The following is a 21,111-nucleotide window of genomic DNA, read 5'->3' as shown; positions in this document are numbered from 1 at the left end:
CTCGTGCTGCATGCACATGCGTATTGCACTCATATATGTGCACGTATATATTTTACAGTGCTGGAGAACAAAACTCGAGCCTCACGCACTCCTGCGTATTAATAGGTCTTTATTTTCAGGGAAGCAGTGATTTCAGATGCATCGAATGCAGATGTGTGTGGGTTTTGGGTGCTACCTGAGTGTGAGGCTGCTGTCTGCCAGCCTCCCCTGACTGTCTCACTGTTCCCTGGTATGCATCATTTCTTCTCTTTTCAGAATTGAATATGATGCGTATCGCACTGATTTGGAAGAGCTGAACCTTGGACCACGTGATGCAAACACTCTGCCAAAAATTGAGCAGTCACAGCATCTGTTCCAAATACATAAGGAAAAATATGACAGAATGCGCAGCGATGTTTCTGTCAAATTGAAATTTCTTGAAGAAAATAAGGTAAATTTTTATTTGTTTTCTGACAGCTTTCCATGGATTTTAAAATAGTCACTTAAAACAAAAATTCATAGAAATTATTTGTTTCTAATAACTTTTTCATGACAGTTGCATGAAGGAATTGAAGGAATTTTGTTTATAGTCAGTTTGAGTTTTATAGGTACATAAAACATGCTTATTTTTCTGTTATGACTCATCAGCCATACTGTTTCATGCTCTCATATATAACATGTGGAGGGTAAAAAATACTCGTGTTCAACTTTGATCTTCAGATTGATGTTGGAAGCAAGGACTTTAAATAAATAGTTAAATAATGGAGTCTTTGCCAGGCTCGCTGGCCCATGCCTGTAATCCCAGTGCTAGGAAACAGACGCTGGTCCTGGTTTTGTTTTGTGCTTGTTCTCCTTGGGTGCCAGGGATTGGACCCAAGCCCCAGGCATGATGGGTAAGTGGTCTACTACTGAGCCGTGTCCTCTGCCCTTGAGTTTTCCTTTGGGTGAAAGGTTAGTTCCTATGTTTGACATGCCTTCTTAATTTCATGTGGAAGATTGTGGTTGTAAGTGAGAGAGCCGGTAACAAAGTTGGTCCAGGCAGGTGTTGCTCAGCCCTATGGATGCGGATCTCTCATGGAATGGCTCCTCTTCCTGGCCTGTTTGCACTCTCCAGAGCCTGGCCAGCCTTCAGCCACACTTGCTTCCAGGTACCCTCTTAAAATTGCTATGTAGTCAGCCTGCTACTGTAGCACACCCTGAGATAACCTGTCTTCAAAGTGAGAAGATGGCTTGGCTCACAGCTGCCGAGGTCTCCGTAATAAGGTAGTGTATTCCAGCAAGAGCAGGTGGCAGATAAAACTGCTCAATCCACAGCAGCCAGGGTGACTCTAGGTCCTTCCTAGGCTTGTGTTTTTAGCTGAGCAGGTTTGTGCCCCATGTTTGGTGTTAGGCCCTACTTAAAGATGCTACCTCCTCCCAGTAGTGCCACATGCTGGCAGCCGATCTTTTAACCATGGCCCTTTGGGGAAAAGAAAGATCCAGACTAGTATTTATATTCCGTTCTATCACATCAAAGGCTACTTTAAGTTCTTATCTTCTTGTTTCCTTAAAACTCATAGCTCCCATAGCATCTGAGGGATAATATAGATCTACCAAGTCTTGAAATGTTATTCCAAAAGAGATTGGAATGTATTTCTAAGAGAGACTGGATGAAAATACTAACATGGAAAATAATACACTGGCGTAAAAAGAAACCTAACTAGATGATCGGACAGACTGCCCAACATGATCTAAATAGCACAGCCTTTTAAAGCATTAGTTAAGATCCATAGATTATGTTCATTTTTGTTTTGGATGTGATAATCAGTTACATTGACCAATATTTTGATAGATATTATATAAATATTTACATATTTGTTGACATTATCACTGTATGATACAGTACTTAAAAGAGATGTACTCTACAGTAATATATGTATGTTGATACCTTCACAGCCAGCAGGTCGTCTCTAAATTTTAAATGTCAGATGGATCTTATTAACAGCTTTATTTTGTAAGCACTGAAGCTGATTTCATGTTGGGAGTGACAGAAAGCGAGTTGCAGTTTAGATGCCCAGTCAGCAGCATGTAAAGGGTGCAGCAGGCTGGATGTGCTGGTGCACGCCTTAACTCCAGCGCTGGGGAAGCAGAAGCAGGAGCACCTGCGAGTTCAAGGCCAGCCTGGCCGACGGAGCAGCTTCCAGCCAACATTGTGCCAAAGATGTATTAATACTTACCGTCTTGTAAGGCATCTTTTTGTCTCCAAATGAAACGCTGAACAGCTTGACCCCAGTTGTCACAGAGGGACATTTCTGTGGCAGTAGGACAGGGATTGGGGATCGGCTGGGGTAAGGGTGCAGGTGGATCTTCTGTTTAAACCAGTGTTCAAGTTTGAAGTAAGGCTGGCGTATTGAAGAGAGATGGTAGGGAGTTGACTGTTAGTTTGCTCAGTTTGGCTTCTGTGATAAAGGGTTAGGCATTACTGGAAAATGACCTCTTTGTGTCTGTTCTTTTTTACTGTAAAATAAAACAGAAAATTATCCCTGTTCTCAGAGATTTTGTGTCCTGACATTATTCTCTTGGTCTTTGGAGGCTGCTAGAACAAAGTACATAGATAAATATCATAAACAGAAATATGTTTGTCTTGTTTCATGAAGGCACCAGCAGACTTGGTGTCTGCTGAGCACCTGCCTCTGCACACAGGTGGCTCTATCTTGCTGTGCCTTTTTACCCAGTAGGCAGAGGAAGGGGTCTCAGACCTCTTTTAGAATCCATTTAATCCATCTATAAAGACTTGGGGACTCACTACCACCAGAGGCACCTCTGTCCTGCCATCTCCGTGGGGCAAGAATTTCAGAATGAATTTAAGGGGGGGGCAGCATTCAGGCCATAGCAGCATGGTTGTCATCAGCTAGTTTTCAGACTGGACTGTAGTTGGTGAGGTCTAAAATAAAGTCTGTGTGAAAAGTGATCATTTTTTTTTTCAACCAGTCAGTCACCTCTTATTGGGTACTAGTTCTCAGAACAGGAAGTTGAAGTCTTCATGGGTGGGCCTGGGGCCAGCACTTGTGCTCAGGCGTACAGTGCCCTCCGTGGGGACCCCTCTTCAGTGGTACATCATCACCGCCCACGTTTGAGTTCCTTGTAAGAAATGCAGTAGCTGAAACCACATAGGCTGCCAGCACCGTGGTAATCCTGGAGATGCTGCCTTTCTGAACTTTGGTGTCCTTGTTGTAATACACGGTCATAGCCTCTCTGGAAGGTTCCTGCAGTTCCACTGGGGGTGGAATTTGCATCAGTTTCTCTTTCAGTGGCATGAGTGCTGCCATCTTGCAGCCCTGATATCTACAAAACCCAGCCGCTCGCAAGGCGATTTTTTTAAATCCTTTTTATTTAATGGCTTAAAATTACGTGATGTCAGACTGTTAATGTAAGCATTATCTATAATTTAAGACTTTGTGCCAGGAGGTAGTGGCGCATGCCTTGTATTCCGGCACTCAAGAGACAGAGGCAGGCAGATCTCTGTGAGTTCAAGGCCAGCCTGGTCTACGAAGTAAATTTTAGGATGGCCAGGGCTACACAGAGAAAGACGTCTGAGCCTCCAACCTCCACCCAGAAAACTTAGCTCTGTGAGAGAACTTTGGGGGGGGTTGTAACAGTGCTTACTCCTTTTATTTTTAATAGTGAAAAGAACAAAAGGAACTGTCTTTCATACAGTTTGTCTCCCTGACAGCTTTCAGTTCAGCTTTGTTCTTCTGTTAAACTCCTTCTGAATTAAAAATGGCTCTCTTAGGCACAGGTGTAAATAATCTATTTAGGGACTGAATTTTAACAAAATACAATGCAGATTTTTTGTTTTGTTCTTAGTTTGTTTGTTCTTGTTTTGTTTTTAGTTTGTTTCTTCAGTGTATCTTGACTTTTTAAGAACACCATCACTAGCCAGGGGTGATGGCACATGCCTTTAATCCCAGCACTCTGGAGACAGAGACAGGCGGATCACTGTGAGTTCGAGGCCAGCCTAGTCTACAAAGCAAGTCTAGGACAGCCAAGACTACACATAGAAACCCTGTCTGGAAAAATGGGGGGGAAACAAGCAAACAAACAAACAGTATCACTGAATATGCTGCTTTATAATTTAATTTTTTAAGAGCCTGGTTTTGTAGTTCTTCGTGGAGCTGGGAGTGTTTTATATTGGTTCTCACCATTTGTAGTTTTCTGTAGTAGTCGTTCTCAATAAGCAAGCGTTCTGCAATGTAGTTATATCCCCTGCCAACTGCTCTTCTAAAATGAGAGGCCAAAGCTCAAGGTGCTAGAAGAGTTGATAAAACCAAAGCAGGAAGTCCTTGAGTATGGAACTGAGAGTCAGCCCTGTGGCCATGGTATTAAGTTGTAGTGTTAGTGTATTTGTTGCCCCTTTTTATAACTTAAAAAAAAAAGTGAGAGTGGCCCTAAGTTAGGTTCTTTGCTCTCCTTTAGAAGCCAGGGTGTTTACAGTATGTTCTTCGTGTGGCCTTGCTGTGCCATGCCTATGAGTGGCAGCAGGGCCACTAAGCCTGGAGCTGAGGAGCTTGCTCCTAGGGACCACCACTCAGATAAAGCTGGTCCTTAATTATTACACCCCAGAAAAGAATTTCAGGACCAGAACTTGCGGTAGAGTGCTTGCCTAGCGTGTATGAAGCCCTGGATTTAACCCCCAGCACAGGCAGGAGAAAAGATTTCCGGACCTACCTACAGTCCCAGCATCTGAGGAGCCTTGAGAGGCAAGAGGGCTGGCTACTACGTGGAGGTCAGTCTGTACCACATACTCAGTTACAGGCTAGTCTGAACTACAGTGGAGACCGTATCTCAGACAAAGAAAGTGCATTTCAGGGCTGAAGCGAGCCAAGATAGCGTGTGTCAGTTGCCAAAAAGAAGCACACACCTTGGGTTTTATCAGGCCTGGGGAACTTAAGAAGTAAGACTGCCTGGGCCTGGGTGTGGGCTTGTCAGGAAAGAGAGGTGTGTTAGCGTCCTAACAATGTTGTCTCTGAAGTCACATTGCTCAGAGTTAAATCTACAACTGGGCTGAAAGACTAAGTAGAGTTTATAAATTAAGCAAAAATACGTGCTGGTTTGCTTATCATACAGAATTGTCTTCTTGTAAATGAAAGCATGCGGTGAGTCTGTGTGGTGCATTGCTCAGATTTAAGGGCAAGAGAGAGGTGCTGCTGTGCTAACCTCAAAGCTCACAGGCACGCTGGCCCTGCAGGCCCGGCTCATTTGCTGTTGAGAGATCACCTAGACTCAGTTGCACCAACTGGATCCTGGTGTGAGGGCAGAGTTCTTCCTGTGCTCCCTTCATTTCCTTGTCTCAGCCCTTGCTGCAGGTGTGTACTGTTGCACACCTCTGTGTGTGTGCACCCCTTAATACTGAGCAGTAAGTGGCCATATCTGAACTTGCTCCGTGCCCTGAATAAGAAAGTGTTCCACTTTAATGTATGTTTTCTGCCTTCCCACCCACTGACATAGTTACTTGCCTTTAACTTATACGATCCGTCTTAGTCTCTGATGTTCCCTTCTTTGTTTGCTAAATGACACTAAATAGCAGTAAGGACTGAGTTAACTAGAGTCTTGTAATGTTTCACCTTTCATCATTTGTCCTGTTAGACCTTTAATTAAGGTGTTTGAGGTATTTTGTGACCTAAAGCAGCTTGTTTACCCACCATTTGTCCTTTTCAAGGCCCAAAACAAAACATAGGCCACTTTAGGAAAAAGAAAGAAAACCAACATGTGTGGTGCTCTGTACAGACTGTGAAAATAAGTCCTGTGCCCTCCTTTAAGCCCTCATGACATTCACCAACACAGTGTGTGCATTCTTCCCAAATTGGCAGTACACTGCAGGAACTGGTCAGCCGTGGAGGTGCGTCCTGACTGGCTCCCTGGCTCACAACACTGGCTATGTGTGTCTCTCCAGGCTTACTGTTGGTGTAAGACACAGATTAGCGCAAGCAACCCTTGTGTCCTGGTACCACCAAGAATGTGAGATACATGTTTAATTTAAGGCTAATTTGAAGCCAAGAGTGTAGCTAGTGGTCAAGAGCTTGTCTAATGTGCTCTAGGCCTGGATGCTAGTACAGCACCAGGAAAGAGAAGGAAAAGTGTAATTATACTTAAAATGACAGGTATGTAAGGCTATGAATATATTGGGGTGGGGTTAAATATATGAAATCATTCAATAAAACCATTTAGGTTATAAATCAAAGTAGAGGTTTGTTTGTTTTTAAGAAAGATAACATTGCTCTTACCTTAAGACACTGTTAATTAGCTATAAGCACAAAATGCAGGTTTGTTTCATTAGTTTATATTGTAATGCTTGAAAAGATGCGAGGAGTCAGAGAAAGGCTGGACTTTGGATCTATTTTAAGTCATATAGTGACTTAGCTTTTAAATGTAGGTTTTTCTTTTTAAAAATCAGTTATTCTGAATCTGAGGTTGATATCCCAGTAGCTGTGTATACTCAGAGTAGTTTGCATAAAATAATAACACTCATATGAGTGATTTTGTTGTTGCTGTCCAGTGCATTACCACCTCACTTCATTTGTGGATTATGAATTTCATATTTGAGAGAAAAAATACAAAGGGCCAAATAAAGTAGTAGGGCAGAAGAAAGAGTACATGGAGACTAGAAAATGGTGAAATACACACACACACACAGTGTGAGGCAGCAGCTGTGTGGCTCTGACATGGCACATTCAGGCAGCAGCAAGAAGTGCAGCTCTTGTGTAAACTGAGATTTGGAAAACTTGGAGGACCAAGCATCACTTGCTTACTATATGTACCTTTGAGGGGAATGCCATACTCTGGTATAATTAGTTTGATTTTTTTTCTACAGTGCTGGAATCCAAAGCTAGGGTCCCCTGTTTCCAGTCCAGAGTTTACTATTACCTAGGATGTGCTAGCAACAAATGAGGCCTGAAACTCATTATGTCGTTGAGGGTGACTTTGACCTTCACTCTTGAGTGCTGAGATATTAGCATGTGGGTGGAGTGGTACTAGGGGTTGAGCATGGGACTTTGTGCATGTTGGGCACGCACTCTGAAAGTACGTTCTTGGAATGTTTGTCTTACTGTCAAAAGAAAGAACTCCAGCTTAGTGTTTTCAAGTATCCATGCCAGTGATCGGCTGTACAGTTGTTTCTACACCTGGACTCTGAGTACTTGGTATGTTCACTCACATAGGTCAAGTGAGACCAAGTAATAGAGGTGAAAAACCTTACTTGGCTCTAAATAAAAGTAAACGAATTAAGATTCCTGACTATGATAGACAACTAGTGTGTGATGCTGAGCACAAGAGGAACTATCACTGTCCAAATGCAATCTACTTAGATTTGCACCCTGTGAGCACTCTCTTACCCATGCACCTTTATTTTCTGTGCACATGTCATCGTGTGCTTTGTAATTTTGTGTTGCTGTTACTCTTTGCTTTTCATTGAACAAACATCAAGTATGTGCTGCTCAAGTATATAGTGGTCCAGATACTGATGACACCCACTAAATGAAAAGTAAATCCTCCCCCCAGAGCTCATAGTTTAGTGTTAGAACCAGCCTAGTCACAGCACACGTGCACACAGTGTCTGTATAAATCTGTATGCACATGCATGCGCTTGTATACACACACCTGTATCTCTGTATGTACATATATGCACACACATTTAAATCTTGGCTCCCTGATGTTAGGTTTCAAACATGGGACAAATGGCTGAGGTGCCTATTTGACAAATCAAAGCAGACTTGGCCCCCAGGTTTCCGTGCATCCCCTCGGTCCCTACCTGTTACAGAATTCTCCTGGCCGCCATAACCCGCTCCCCACCATGAACTCTCCAGCCCAGGTGCCTGGGCGGCTCTTCCCCTATTATCCAACCATCTTTGTTTCCCACTGTCTCTACCTTTGGACCTCCTGGCTGCTGCCCCAGTTCCCCTTCCCCTTCCTCTCTCCCTTCCCCTCCTCCTTTCCTTACACGGTTCAGGGTCATGTCCACTCAGGACTCTCCCAGCGCTCCCTGCCTCTGGCTGTGCTCTCTCACATGTCTGTAATAAAGCACCTCTACCATGGCTAGGAGCATTCCTGTTTCCTTTCTTTTCCTTTGTTTTTTGTTTATTCACCAGTAAGACAGAATATGCAGTCTTTGTCTTTTTTTGTTTGTTTGTTTTATTTTTTATTTGTCTTTCTTAATTTGCCTTGTTTTACTTAACCTAATGATTCTGTTTTTTTCATCCTTTTTCCTAAAAATATTGTAATTCTATTTTTGGTTTTTGTTGTTGTTTTACAACTGGATAAAATTCTGCTGTATATAGGCACCACATTTTCTTTATTGTCTATTGACAGACACTAGGTGCTTCTAATTCTTAGCTGTCATCAATGGTAAGGCAGTGAATGTGGACATACAGATACCTTTCATAGTAAGGTTTGGTGTCTTAAGATACTTGTAGCTTTCTTGGGAGTCTTCTGAGCCTCTGTCCAGGAGGAGATTTTCCATTCTGGAAGATACAGCTGTACAGCACTCACTCCACCCTTTCCTGGGGCTTTTAGTTCCTCTGTCTTTTCTTCCACAATTTTTATGAGCCTGTATGTATGTGTGTGTGTGTGTGTGTGTGTGTGTGTGTGTGTGTGTGTGTGTGTGAGAGAGAGAGAGAGAGAGAGAGAGAGAGAGAGAGAGAGAGAGAGATGACAAAAGCTGACAGCAACAGTAATGTATAGGCTTAAACATGTAGTGGAATCCACATGACACCAAAACAAGCCTGTGGAAGGAAGAAGGACGAGGACCTGCCTGTTGCAGCATTATTTGTGACGTGAAAAGATAAGAAGCATCACCAGTAAAAGATTAGCTGAATAAACTGGTTCATGCAAATATTAGAGTATTTTACAACTATAAGAAACAAAGAAGGATTGTATTGATAGAAAGACACCAGAGCATACCCTTAAATGAAAAGAGCCACGTGTAAATAGCGTTGTACTTACTATCTTCAGGCTCTTCCTGTGTGGCTCAGGTTGACCTCAGCTTCGTGACCCCTATGCTTCTACGTTATAGGTGCATACCATCACACAGCCTGGTGTTGTAACTTACGTATAAAAGGGAGGAAGAATAGATCATCAAATTTTATTTCCTTGCATAAAGGAAAACTAGAAATTGGATAAAATCAGTTACTTATGAGGGAGAAAATATGGATGGAAACAGGAGTGAGGTTTTTTGGGGGGCAGGGGCTAGGAATTGAGACAGGGTTTCTCTTCATAGCCATGACTGTTCTGGAACTCACTCTGCAGAACAAGCTAGGCTTGCATTCAGTGCTAGGATTAAAGGTGTGCTCCATCACACTCAGCCATATTAAAAATTTTAAATCCATATAAATATTCTACCTAAGCCAGATGTAGCTGTAATCTCAGCTGCTCAAGAGGCTGAAGCAGGGGATCATGAGTTCTAGGCCAGCATGGTCAATGTGGTAAGATGATGAGACCCTATCTAAAAAGCCACAGAAACAAAAAACCAGCCCCTCCTATTAAAAAGCAGGCACTGGGCTGATGAGGAGTTGCAGCAGGTAAGGATGCTTGGCACCAAAGCCGCTGACCCAAGTTCAGTCCTGGAGACCCACGTGGTCGAAGAAGAGGACTAACTACTGCAGGCTGTCCTTGGACCATCCCGTGTGTTATGGTATGAGTGTGCACACACAAATAGATATTTAAAATAAAATAAATTCTAAGAAAAAATACACAGCTAGAAAATCTTTTAAATAACGTGCCTCACCAGGTGTGGTGGCGCACGCCTTTAATCTCAACCCTCGGGAGGCAGAGGCAGGCGGATCTCTGTGAGTTCTAAGTTAGCCTGGTATACAAAGCGAGTCCAGGACAGCCAAGAGTTCACAGAGAAAAAACAAAAACAAAAAAGCCTCACTATTTTTCCAAAATAAGTCTCAAAATAGAGCTCTATTTTCCAAATACAGTCAGAGCCTGTAATTGCCTACTTGCTTCACAATCTGGTGATCAGATCTGTGCTGAGAATAGCCGATGTGATGTAGCCACACCTGCTTCCGCTCATCGTCTTAAAGGGCAGAGTAGGAATCGTGCTATAAAGCATCTGCACAGACGTCATCTGCTACTCGGTAGATGTTCCCAGGTAGTGGGTCAATAAGTGCCTTCTACGTCGCTGTTTCTCCTTCTTAACCCCAGGACAAGGGAAGCGTTTGTGGTTGTAGTAGTGCCTCCTTGTCTCCTTAGAAATCAGACAAAAATTGTGTACAAACCATTAGCGAAGAGAGCTGAATTGTGGGTTGATTTTGAAATTAGACGTATCCGAGTCTCTCCTACCCAGAACCACAGAGCAGTTTGCAGAGGATGAGCAGAGGTGACAGCGAGTTGTGGCTGTGACAGGTGCACAAGGCTGACCAGGTTTTGTAATGACGTATTTTTGTTTGGTTGGTTTGGGGATTTGGGGTTTAGGTTTTTGAACCTTGAACTCACAGTGTGTCTGAGGGTGACTGCGTTTCTGGTCCTCCTTCCTCCACCCCTCCAACGCTAGGACTTTATGGGCTCGTATGCTTTCCAGTCCTTCTTGGTTAGAAGTGGTCAGCTTCTCTGCAGGGCAGGGTTGGGCTTTCAGGTTTCTGTTGGGTATGTAGGGGATTCGCTTACAATAGTGTGCGCTTCCTAGCCATGGTGCTGCACGGTACCCGTTGTGTAAATGGCTGGCGTCTCTGTTCCTTGGCGCCATGGTTCACTGATACTACTAGCCTTGAGCATCTCCCAAGTTGGTTTGCCAGGTTTTGTGACTTGTGTTGTGTTTAAGTGGTCAGTCTGAACTTTGAATGGAACACGACTGTACTTGACTAAGTCTTCGAAGTTACAGTCTCTTGGGTTGGCCGTCACTAGTGAAGATTTCAGAGTGGGATCTCATGACAGTAGCAGTGTTTGATTTAACTTGTTTCTTGTGAGTTTGCTGGGTTCTTGTCATGACTTGACAGTGTGCTCCTGTTGGGACTCATCTGTCCTTTGTTGTGTGTGGTCAGAAAACTACTTGCTAAGGAGGGTGATTAAAAGAAAATCTTAAACTTAAAAAGCATTCTGGTTGTCTGTCTTCTTAACTTAAAATCCTGATTTTCTCTTCTATTTGTGGAACTGAACAGTGAGCCCTGGGCCTTATACATGCTAAGCAAGTACTGTGTGAACGAGGTTTGCCTAGTCCTTCTTCCCACTTAAGGCTGAGCATATTACTGCTTGCAAGTTTTTGTCTTAAGTAGATATCTGAATTTTATACTTTGTATAAGATTTTAGGTTCATAATTTTTCTTTTTCTTAATGAAAATATTTTATTTATATATTTTATTAAATATTTTTATTTTTACATATATATTTATATTCTTACATATATATACAACAAACTATCTATAGCAAGAAGAACCATGACACAATCAGGAATTACATAAATGTTACATTCTTAGTGTTTTGGCTACTTGTATTTGGCAGCTTTGAAGAAAACATCTTTCCTATCTTGGCATAATTTTCCTTAAAAGTAAATTTTCCATTATGTTATAATACATTGTTATTCAAGAAAGCGGTTTTGTGACTATAATGGTGGGTGTGAATGGGCCTTTGTTTTCAGTCAGCTCTATATTGTCTAGTGTCTAAATTGCCAGGAGGCACAGGCTTTCTGCTCCCTGGGTGACTTTCTGTCCACTCTTGACTGCCATTTTGTCACTATCTGCTCTTGCATCTGATAGAGACCGCAGTGAGTAACTTCCCTTAACTCCTCCTGCACTCCCAGCACACACTGGTTTTCCCTCTGGATTTGGCAGCACCTGAGGGGACAGAAGGATCCTGAACAAGAGGTCAGGAATGGAGGAATGATGCGAGAGGGGTTCTGTTCGCTGTTTCCTGGATTGTCTCTGGGAAATGGCTGCTGCAGCCTGTCTCTGGACCTCTGTATAACAGTGCTCTCAAGGCCATGGTTGTCAAACTTCTGTCTCAGGCTGCTGCCGCCTCTCCCAGCTCCTTTGGAAAATTAACTTTCAGAGCTCGGATGCTCGTAAGAATGGCTTACACAGCTTCACGGCTTCCTTCCCACCTCAGCAGGCCTTCTTCACTTAGAGCACTCTGTTGTGTTGTGTTGTCACTGCTACTGGTTGTAATTGTCCGCAGAGAAATACGCATGGATGCGTCTGTAAAGTGCCAAGCATCTAGGCAGTCAGGGGCCCCTGCTCTGTGGGCAGTCTGTAAGCAGAGGACACTTGTTAATTTTGTGTAACATATTGTTTCTGTCTGTGTAACCCACAAGTTTGCTCTTTCAGAGTGTTTGCTGCTGTAGAGACCATGGGGCCTGGGAGGATGAAGCCAATAAATGAGGCCGACTACCGGTTCACGTGATAGCCAACTTTATTCATAGCTTCTGACAATTTATACTCTGAGGGTTAAGAGTCATCACATGAGTAAAAGTGTCCAATTGCAAGGGTAAGCCATATGTGACAGATAAGCCGCACCTGAAGGAGAGCCACACTCAGCAAAAACATGTTTTCCCATAGAGGCATATAAACAAATAATAATGCACAGCTGACTGAATAATTTGAAGTAAGTTCACTCCTATCTTCTATGCCTGGGAGGGGCATGAAGCATATTCCAAGAACAATTCCATGTTTTTTAAGAGACTGAGGTCATAAGACTCTTGTCTTGGTTTCTTGGCGTTTTCTCACAAGCACCAAGTATTCTCACACGACTCCATTCCTGGACTGTGTTGGGACAGGAGAGGGTCAGTGACTTGCCTGAAGTCTCGCAGCTAAAGTAGAATTCAAATCTCTTAACTGGCTCCAGAGCCAGCATACAATGCTGTTCAGTATACAGCTCTTGAAAGAATAGTGGGAATATATACCATAATAATCTATACAATAATGGGAAAACAAGCTTGGGCAACAATCCGTGTGATCACATTTGGACAGAGCAGTCAGAAGGGAGGAAGGGGAGGGCACTAACTGTAAGTCAGAGCAGAGACGGCAGCAGACATTTTTGTCTAAGGAGAGAAAGCCTCTGTGTTGAGTGTTTTATTTGTTGTTTGAGATGTGTTCTAACTGTGTAGTTCAGGCTGGCCTCAAAAATACGAGCTCTTGGGATGCTTCTGCCACAGCTGGAGAAGTTGAGGCTGCAGGTGCCTAGCCAGCACTCAAAACTGGTTGTATTTGTGTGCTGGAGATCAGTGAGGCAGTGCCTCATCAGCGCCCCCACCCCACCCCACCCCCCACCATTGCCTAAGACTTTTACCTTTAACCTCCTGCTCATCTGTGATTTGCTGAACCTAATTCCAGTGAGTCAGAAGTTGAGGTCTCCTGTCCTCTTTTGGCCACACTGTCTTGCTTTCACTCCCTTCCCATGGCCGCCCTGTGTCTTAATAGTATTTCTTCTCTGCCCAGAGCGAAGGGCCCACTTCTCTCTGGTGTGACAGGCAGGTATGGTTCAGGAACCTAGTGGAGGGCCAAGGTGGCCTGCTCACCGTCCTCTTCTGGTGTCTTCCTGGAAAGGGAACACTAAATGTCGATTCTGCAATAGTGCAGTGTGGGGGAAAAAGTGAATACCCAATATCCTCTTACAGGATGCCCCGTTGCATCCCTTATGCATTTGCTTAAGCCAGTCTGTTGCTCCAGGATTTGGGTATATTTAACGTAACTCTGATTTCCTAGACTTATTGGGAGAGCAGGTTATAGCTTTGAAGTGCCTCACAATGACTGTATTTATTAAGACTAATAGCTTATTATAATGTATAATAACTTATTTTAACTTATGCCTAACTTAAAGTAATTCTCTGAATAAGAAGGCGTGAGTAAGGCTGGAGACATAGCTCATATGTTGAGCAGCTTCCTGCTGTGCATGAGGCCTGTGGCCTCACAGCCTTGCTGTACACAGAGCAGTGTTCGCCTGTAGGACTCACTGGATTAACCTCATGGTGCTGATTTTCCCAGGATGCTATGTAGGTGGGAGAAAGTATTGTCTACTGGCATCTTCTTTGAGCATGCTCCTTAAGAAAGCCTGGTTTGTCTCTGCCTTAGGAGTCACTGTGGGGGTTGTTCTGCCTCTAACAATTAGGTATTGTATGGTGTGGTTAGGGCATTTGGCAGATGGTGCTAGGATGGCTCTGTGTAGAACTCATCTGGTTTGTTCACGAGAAGATCTTCATGAAAGTTCTTTGTACTTGAGCACACAGTGATTTATATTTCGTTTTAAATTTCTTTCTGATGTTGTTTTAAAAGGTTGCCAAATTTGTTGTCTCATTGTTTGCCTGTAATATTTACCCTTTTTGCTCTTGTTTTTAAGTCTCTGCTTTTGTTGTTTTATTTATCCCTTTAACCACTAAGTTTTTTTTATCTAAAGATACAAGTAGTTTTTTGTTTTCCTGCTTTATATGTACAGAAAAACCTATGAAAGCCTACTGTTGAGGCTGGGGTGTAGTTTAGACACAGAGTGCTTGCTTAGTGTGCACAGGCTCTGGGTTCCATCCTTAGCGAGACACACACACACACACACACACACACACACACATACACACACACACACACACACACACACACACACACACACACCTGAATACACAGGTTTAATATTGCATTATCCTTATAACTTTAGAAAGTTACTCTTCTGTTTAGTTCAACCTCGTGCCTAGATCCTTGCCCTAGTTCCGCTGCTACCAGTGTTAGTTTCACATTTTTGTTTATAAGATTCTGAAATGTTTACTGTCTTGTGACTGCTGGCAGGTTACACTAGGTGAAAAAGCATGCAGCCACCCAGGAATGTGACATTTCCAAGTTCCTCACACTCCAGTCTGTCTTCAGGAGGTCTAGCCTTAGGCATTTCTTGACTTTTGAGCTGAGAAGTTTTGTTTTGTTTCTTTTCTTTTTTTTGAAATATTCTCCAAGGGACTGGAGACATGAGCATTTTGCCTCAAAATCCATGACTTTGTATTCATTCCTCTACCCTCCCTCCAAAGAAGCAGGTTAAGTAAAATAATACAAAATTTATTTAATAAATGTGCTCATTGCAGTATTAAGTAAAATAATACTTCTGTGTAGTGTTGAAATTTGTTGTATGATTATAGTGCAGATGTTACAATATCCCACGTGGATACAGTCTCCTACTATCTGCTTGGATCAGAGTATTTTGGATTTCAGATGTTCTTGTATTTTGGAATATTTACTTATATATTATATATACATTATATATGTAATGATTTTATATGTATATATATATATATATATAATGAATTGTTATGGTGAAGGAACTCAGTTCTAATCTCAACTCAGAATCTACTTAAATATATACCTTCGTACTCGTAGCCTGAAGATGATTCTATGTACCATTCATTTTCAGTGGCCCTGCATCTGGATCATATATGAGGTCCAGCATGGGACTTTGCTCTTGTGTCATAATCAACACCTAAAATGGGGATTTTGTAGTGTTTTGTATTTTTTTTCCAAATTGAATTGTTTAACCTGTAATAAGATTTTGCAAAAGTTAATTTTTAAAAAATTGTTTTGTAACTTCTTTTCTAATACTACTTAATGAGTATTTTTACTTGGTAATGGTTTCCCTTTATGTGCGTGGGGTGGGGTGGGGGTGTTGCCCATGCATGTATGCAGAGGCCAAAGGAAGACCTGGGGTGTTCTGCTCTATGTCCTCTACTGCGGTCCTTTAAGACAAGGTCTGTCTCACTGAACATGGAGCAAGGCTGCATCCAGCAAACCCCAGTGACCCTCCTGTCCCTTTCCTTCCAGGCTGTGGTTAGAGGTGTACATGCACCACGCCCTGCTTTCTTGTCTTTTCTTTTTCTGATATAGGTGCTAAGGTTTTGAACGTATGTCTTCATGTATGCATAGCTGTGTTCTTCCCTTTGAGCTATCTTCATAATCCAATGTCTGCTTATTTAATAACCAAGATAGTGTGTAATATATCAGGCCCAGCAGGACTGAGTGCATACTGTACTGCAGGCTAGCTAGCAAGAAACGGGAGCAAACTATCCTGTTTTTAAATCACTAAGTGGATTGAGGATTTGCTTGCTTTACTAATGTTTTGAGTGGTTAAGTGAGTTAATGCTCTTATTTAAATTTGTGTCTGACTTTTAAGACATTATTACCCAAACTAAACATGTGTCTACATTGTAATATTTAGTGTTGACAGAAAAACAAATGACCTGTTTTGGCATAAAATAAAATTAAAACTGTTGGAGGAAAAAGCGGTCTGTGTTGTAAAGTGAGAATGGAAGTTCATACTTTATTTACATTTGGAGGGCTTTTTGTTTTGTGTTTTATTATTGCAGCTTCAAAGCTTTGCACCATGGTTAGTCCTGTCTTCAAGGACAGCCCAGAGTGCTTTCTTTAGATGGCTTTCACACATCAGCCTTCTCATTGCTGAGACTGTTTTTGTGGCTGTGGATATCATATTGTTCTGTTGTGAAAACAAGTAGAACTCAGTCCTTAAAAAGCACGCCTGTCCGTGGTGTTGCGTGGGTTATGTGTCACTGTGGGGTGTTTTAGGCACAGTAGATGCCCCAGTCAGAGCATTGTGACTGCCAGCTCTTCAGCTGTCTCTGTGCTCAGTTTGTTGCCACATCCCAGGCTGGGGAAAGAAACTACCTTGTGTGATACCTGTGGGGTAGCTAGACCGCTGCAGATGCGGCTCGCTTTCGTTAGTGCTGTTGGTACAGCTCTTTACAGGCTGCAGGCTCAGCACATGAGTTACATTCACACTCTTCGGTTCTCCTTCATTGAAGAGCATTAGGAGTTAAGTTTCAGGTCAGGAAATACTTGTGGCCCAAACAACAGTAAAGTGACCAGTTAGAACTTCCTTGTAGGAGTTGGATTTTCACAACCAAATACCATTGTCCCTTATTTGTTAATAGTTCAAGGACCATCCAAAACAGAACTGCAAACATAGGCCTAGCTAGTACTTCTGACAGCAGAGCAAGGTAGCAAGATGGCAGCGCCCTTGGTAGGTCACTAGTGTGACACCCTAGGCAGAGGGAGGCCGTACTTTGTAAATTTCATATAATTGGAGTCAAGCAACCTGCACTCGTTTCTTCTGGTTTCTTTCACAGAACATTGGATTCTTGCAACTGATCCATATTGCGTGTAATTAGTTACTCGTTTCTTTCTGTTGTTGAACATTACTCCATTTTATGGGAACACCCCAGTTCATCTAGTCGCTGTTGGTTGACATCTGTGTTGTACTCTGACTCTAGCTAACCCAGCCTGACTCCAAGCATCTGTGTGTAAGTCTGTGTGTGCTTAGGTTTCCATTCCTTCTACGAGTGGAGTAGTCGGATTCATACACTTCACTATACGGAAACTGGGCTGGAGAGGTTTAGTCACTCTGCATCTTTACCAGTGGTGGAGATTTCCCTAATAACTAAAGATGTAGGGTGTGTTTTCATGTGCTTATTTAGCTCTCTCTATTCCTTGGTAAAATATTGATTCAATCTTTTACCCAATGTGTGTGGGGCATTAGCATCCTACTAAATTATTTATATGTTCTGTAATCAAGCTCTTTACATATTTTCCTTTCATTTTCATAAGGTAGGGGTGTGTGTGAGAGAGAGACAGAGACAGACAGACACACACACACACACACACACACACACACACACACACACACCTGGGGGGGGGGGACGGAGTAGTTGTTGGGGATCAAGTCCAGACACCATACCTGCTAGGAAAGTGATCAACTACAGCTGAGAGCAGATGAGATGAAATTAAGGAAGATGACTGATGCAGTTGTTAGATCACATTGGAAATTCTGCTTCCTATTTCTGCACTAGGTGTCATTTTAGATAATTTTACATCATTAAAATTCCTGAGTTTCAGTTTGGTTGAATATTGCTCTGGATATGTAAATCAGAATGAATTTCATAAATAAAACCTCAGGAAAGGAAACAACTTAATTCATAAATCTTTGTAACAGCTTGGGTATTTCTTCAAGAAAGAGTCATAGATGTATTGTTCCATGGTTAAATGTACCCCTGCGGGGTGCTTTGGTGCTTAGGGGTTCTCGCTGCTCCTTCAGAAGACCGGAGTTCAGGTCCCTGCACCTGTACCAGGCTGCTCACAGTTGCCTGTAACTCAGGCTCCAGCGGATCTAGAGTTTTCTTCTGGCTTCCTCATCCCTAGGGTATTGGTGTACACGCGCGCGCGCGCGCACACACACACAACCTAAAAACAGCTTTGGTGTATTCTTGGTATCACTACAAGTAATAAGTAGTTGGAAATAACAGAGTTATATGGCATTTAAATAAACTGACTTTCTGTGCAACTTTTGCTGCTACTTGATTTCTTACAAGACAAAAATGGCAGCATTTAAAAATATTCAACCTACTTAGAGTCAGGTAAAGCATAGTCTCCCTGCTGCCCATAGCTGGTGTGCAGCTGGTGTACTGTAGCATGGTCATTACAGATAATGTTTCCCTTTCTGTACTCACATAGTTCCAAGTGTACTTAGCTCCAGAGGGAAATATGATGGGCTTTTTAGTTACTATTCTCAATAATGTTGTTTGGAAATGATTAACAGGGCAGGGCACTATTAGCTCATTGGTAGAGCATTTTCCTAGCCAAATGCAAGCCCCTTAATTCTATCCCCAGCAATGCAAAACCAAAACATCCTGAGCCGACTTGTCCCCTTTAGGTACTGAAAAAGTCACTCAATAGATATCATATACTTGGTGTTTGTGAATGATGTCATTATTAGAATGGCTTTTTGGTGACTCTTGAATTGGGGATGTAGTGAATCTCTCTGCCTGGTCTGCTTGCCTATGATATAATGCTTGACCCATCACTCTCCCTGTCCCCAGGTTAAAGTGTTACGCAATCAGCTGGTCCTCTTCCACAGTGCTGTTGCTGCCTACTTTGCTGGGAATCAGAAGCAGCTTGAACTGACACTTAAGCAGTTCCATGTCAAATTGAAAACCCCTGGAGTGGATGCCCCATCTTGGCTTGAAGAACAGTAAACTCTCCTGGAAAAGAACAAACTGTATTGTCAAACAGCTCATAAACCTAGTAAGAATTAAGTAGTGCTGGGAAGCGGTGAGGTGCCCACCATTGTAGTGGCTCTTGCACAGAGAGCTTTTATTTCTCCTTTTCATACTATAACAATTGAACTGTTAAATTTGATGGGAAGGTAGGTAATTTTTATGTAAAAATAATTTCTATAATTCTAAACACAATAATTTTCCTTTTTAAGAAATCCTTTTTGTATGTAAGGGTTGGTGGCTATTTCTGTAGTTTGAAATATTTAATATAGATTTGCACTGACAAGATAAAAATTCAAGGCTTTTGGCCCCAGAAATGAGGGCCAGCTATAATTTTCCAAGGGAGGTTTACATGATTTGTATCAATGTCAGGTATTTTATATATGAATATATTCAACAAAAGAAGTATGTCCATGTATTATCTTAAAGAAACAAGAAGCTATTTTGCAGAGTAAGTTTTATGGCGTCCTGTAGTGTCCACACAAGGGACAGCTCAAATGAATGATTGATTATGCAGAGATTATTGCAGATACCTTTTTAAAGTTAATCTGTACCACTGAAATTCTGTTTAGATATTTTTAGAGATCTGGAAATCACATGGTCATATTTTCAATGACATGTTTAAACTCATGAATTTGGTAATTGTTTTAGTAATTTTGATTTATAGTGAAACGTGCTTAAGAGAGGTAGATGGCTTTTGTTTTTCTTTTTTCTCTCTCTCTTTTTTTTTTTAAACATGTGGACATAGAAATGGAAATTTTCAGTGGTCTCTAGAGTAGAAATTTGTACATAAGGAAGCTAGTTTGTGAGCAAATTCCATTTTGATAGAAGAGAATTTCCAGACTCTGTGTTCATTGGCTTTCATGTGTGACTATACCAGTTAAGCCTTAAATCACAGATATGTGCCTTCTCAGATGCAGTAATGCTTGCCTAACCATGTACATCCATGAAGAAACCTGTGGATAATGTGTGCTGTGCCTGTAATGCTGGGCTTCTTTGTCCTCGTAAAACCATACTTAAGGTGGATGGCAGAACCAACTTTTGAGGTTTTTGTTTGGTTTCTTTTGATTTCTTTTGAAGAATGGGATGATGGGAGAATTTTTTCCACTTAGGTAATGAAAAGATTGGTAAAGTGTGTGGAGGTCATAGGAGGAGACAGTCCAGTGCCGTTTTATTTGTGCAGCACTGTTGGTCTTGTGTGTGCGGTTGGCCTGTCCACTGTGCGGTTCTTCAGTGATGTAAACTTGTTTAAATGTAAAGTTCCTTTGATTTTTGTCATACGTATAAATGAGTATTTTGAGAGAAATCATTTTACCTGTTCATTTTTATTGTGTTGAAATGAAGTACTTAAAATTACTGTTATACATGAACTTTGTAGACTGTACAATGTGTTACATAACGTGCAAATGCCTTTTAGCTGGCTTTTTTTTATTAATATGCCTGTCTTGAGTGCTTAGTACAATGTAATGTGATTGTAAACCATGAGCTTGTGTTAAGTCATCCCCTCCTGTACCTGTACTCCCAGAGCCTTAGCTTATTCTTCCACAGAGTAACTGTGATGGTGATTTCCATTCCCCAGAGGGTGCCTCTGGTGTGGACTCTGTATTCTTATTAAAGTGTCTGCCGCAGTGTCTTGTTGCCCTGGCCTCATGAGTTTTAAATAAGAAGTAACTATTTGGAACTTGAGAGAACATATCTTTCCGACTTCTTTTTTTTTTTTTAAGAAAAAAAATGTTGCTTCTGTTACTTAATTTGTCATGCTCTGCTTTTTCTCAATCTGAATCTCTGAGCAGTTGAACACATCTAGTCTCACCAAATTTCAACAGTTATAGTAAAGGAGCTGAAAAAAATATATGTATATGTATTTATTATTTATTTATTTGTTTATATTTTGGTTTTTCAGACAGGGTTTTTCTGTGGCTGTCCTGGACTTGCTTTGTAGACCAGGCTGGCCTCGAACTCAAAGAGATCTGCCTGCCTCTGCCTCCCAAGTGCTGGGATTAAAGGCTAGGAGCTAAATACTAATAGACTCATGGATTAATGAGTAGTTTGGTTGGTTTTTAGAAAAGCTAAAAATAACAGTGATTTCTGAATAGTGAGCACATATGCAGAAGAAGTGTAACCTCATGCTAGTAG

At 41.9% G+C, this 21,111-nt stretch overlaps 1 protein-coding gene across 5 annotated transcripts in view; it reads left to right on the top strand.

Moving 5' to 3' along the window:
* The window catches only part of ARFIP1 (ARF interacting protein 1), an 83,395-nt gene extending 62,789 nt beyond the window's left edge, over positions 1 to 20,606 (top strand). For all 5 annotated transcript variants that reach the window (XM_084768927.1, XM_084768928.1, XM_084768929.1 and 2 more), the window contains 2 exons: positions 256 to 430; positions 18,799 to 20,606. In XM_084768927.1, the coding sequence (XP_084625053.1) occupies positions 256 to 430; positions 18,799 to 18,954 (331 nt within the window). In that variant the 3' untranslated portion in view covers positions 18,955 to 20,606. The remainder of the gene's footprint in view (positions 1 to 255; positions 431 to 18,798) is intronic.
* Positions 20,607 to 21,111: the final 505 nt, after the last annotated feature.

This window comes from Acomys minous (genome assembly GCF_964271855.1).
Source record: "Acomys minous genome assembly, chromosome: 19".
In the NCBI taxonomy this organism is placed as follows: Eukaryota; Metazoa; Chordata; class Mammalia; order Rodentia; family Muridae; genus Acomys; species Acomys minous.
Note: the sequence above shows the minus strand (reverse complement) of the source record. Positions and strands in the feature narration are given on the sequence as shown.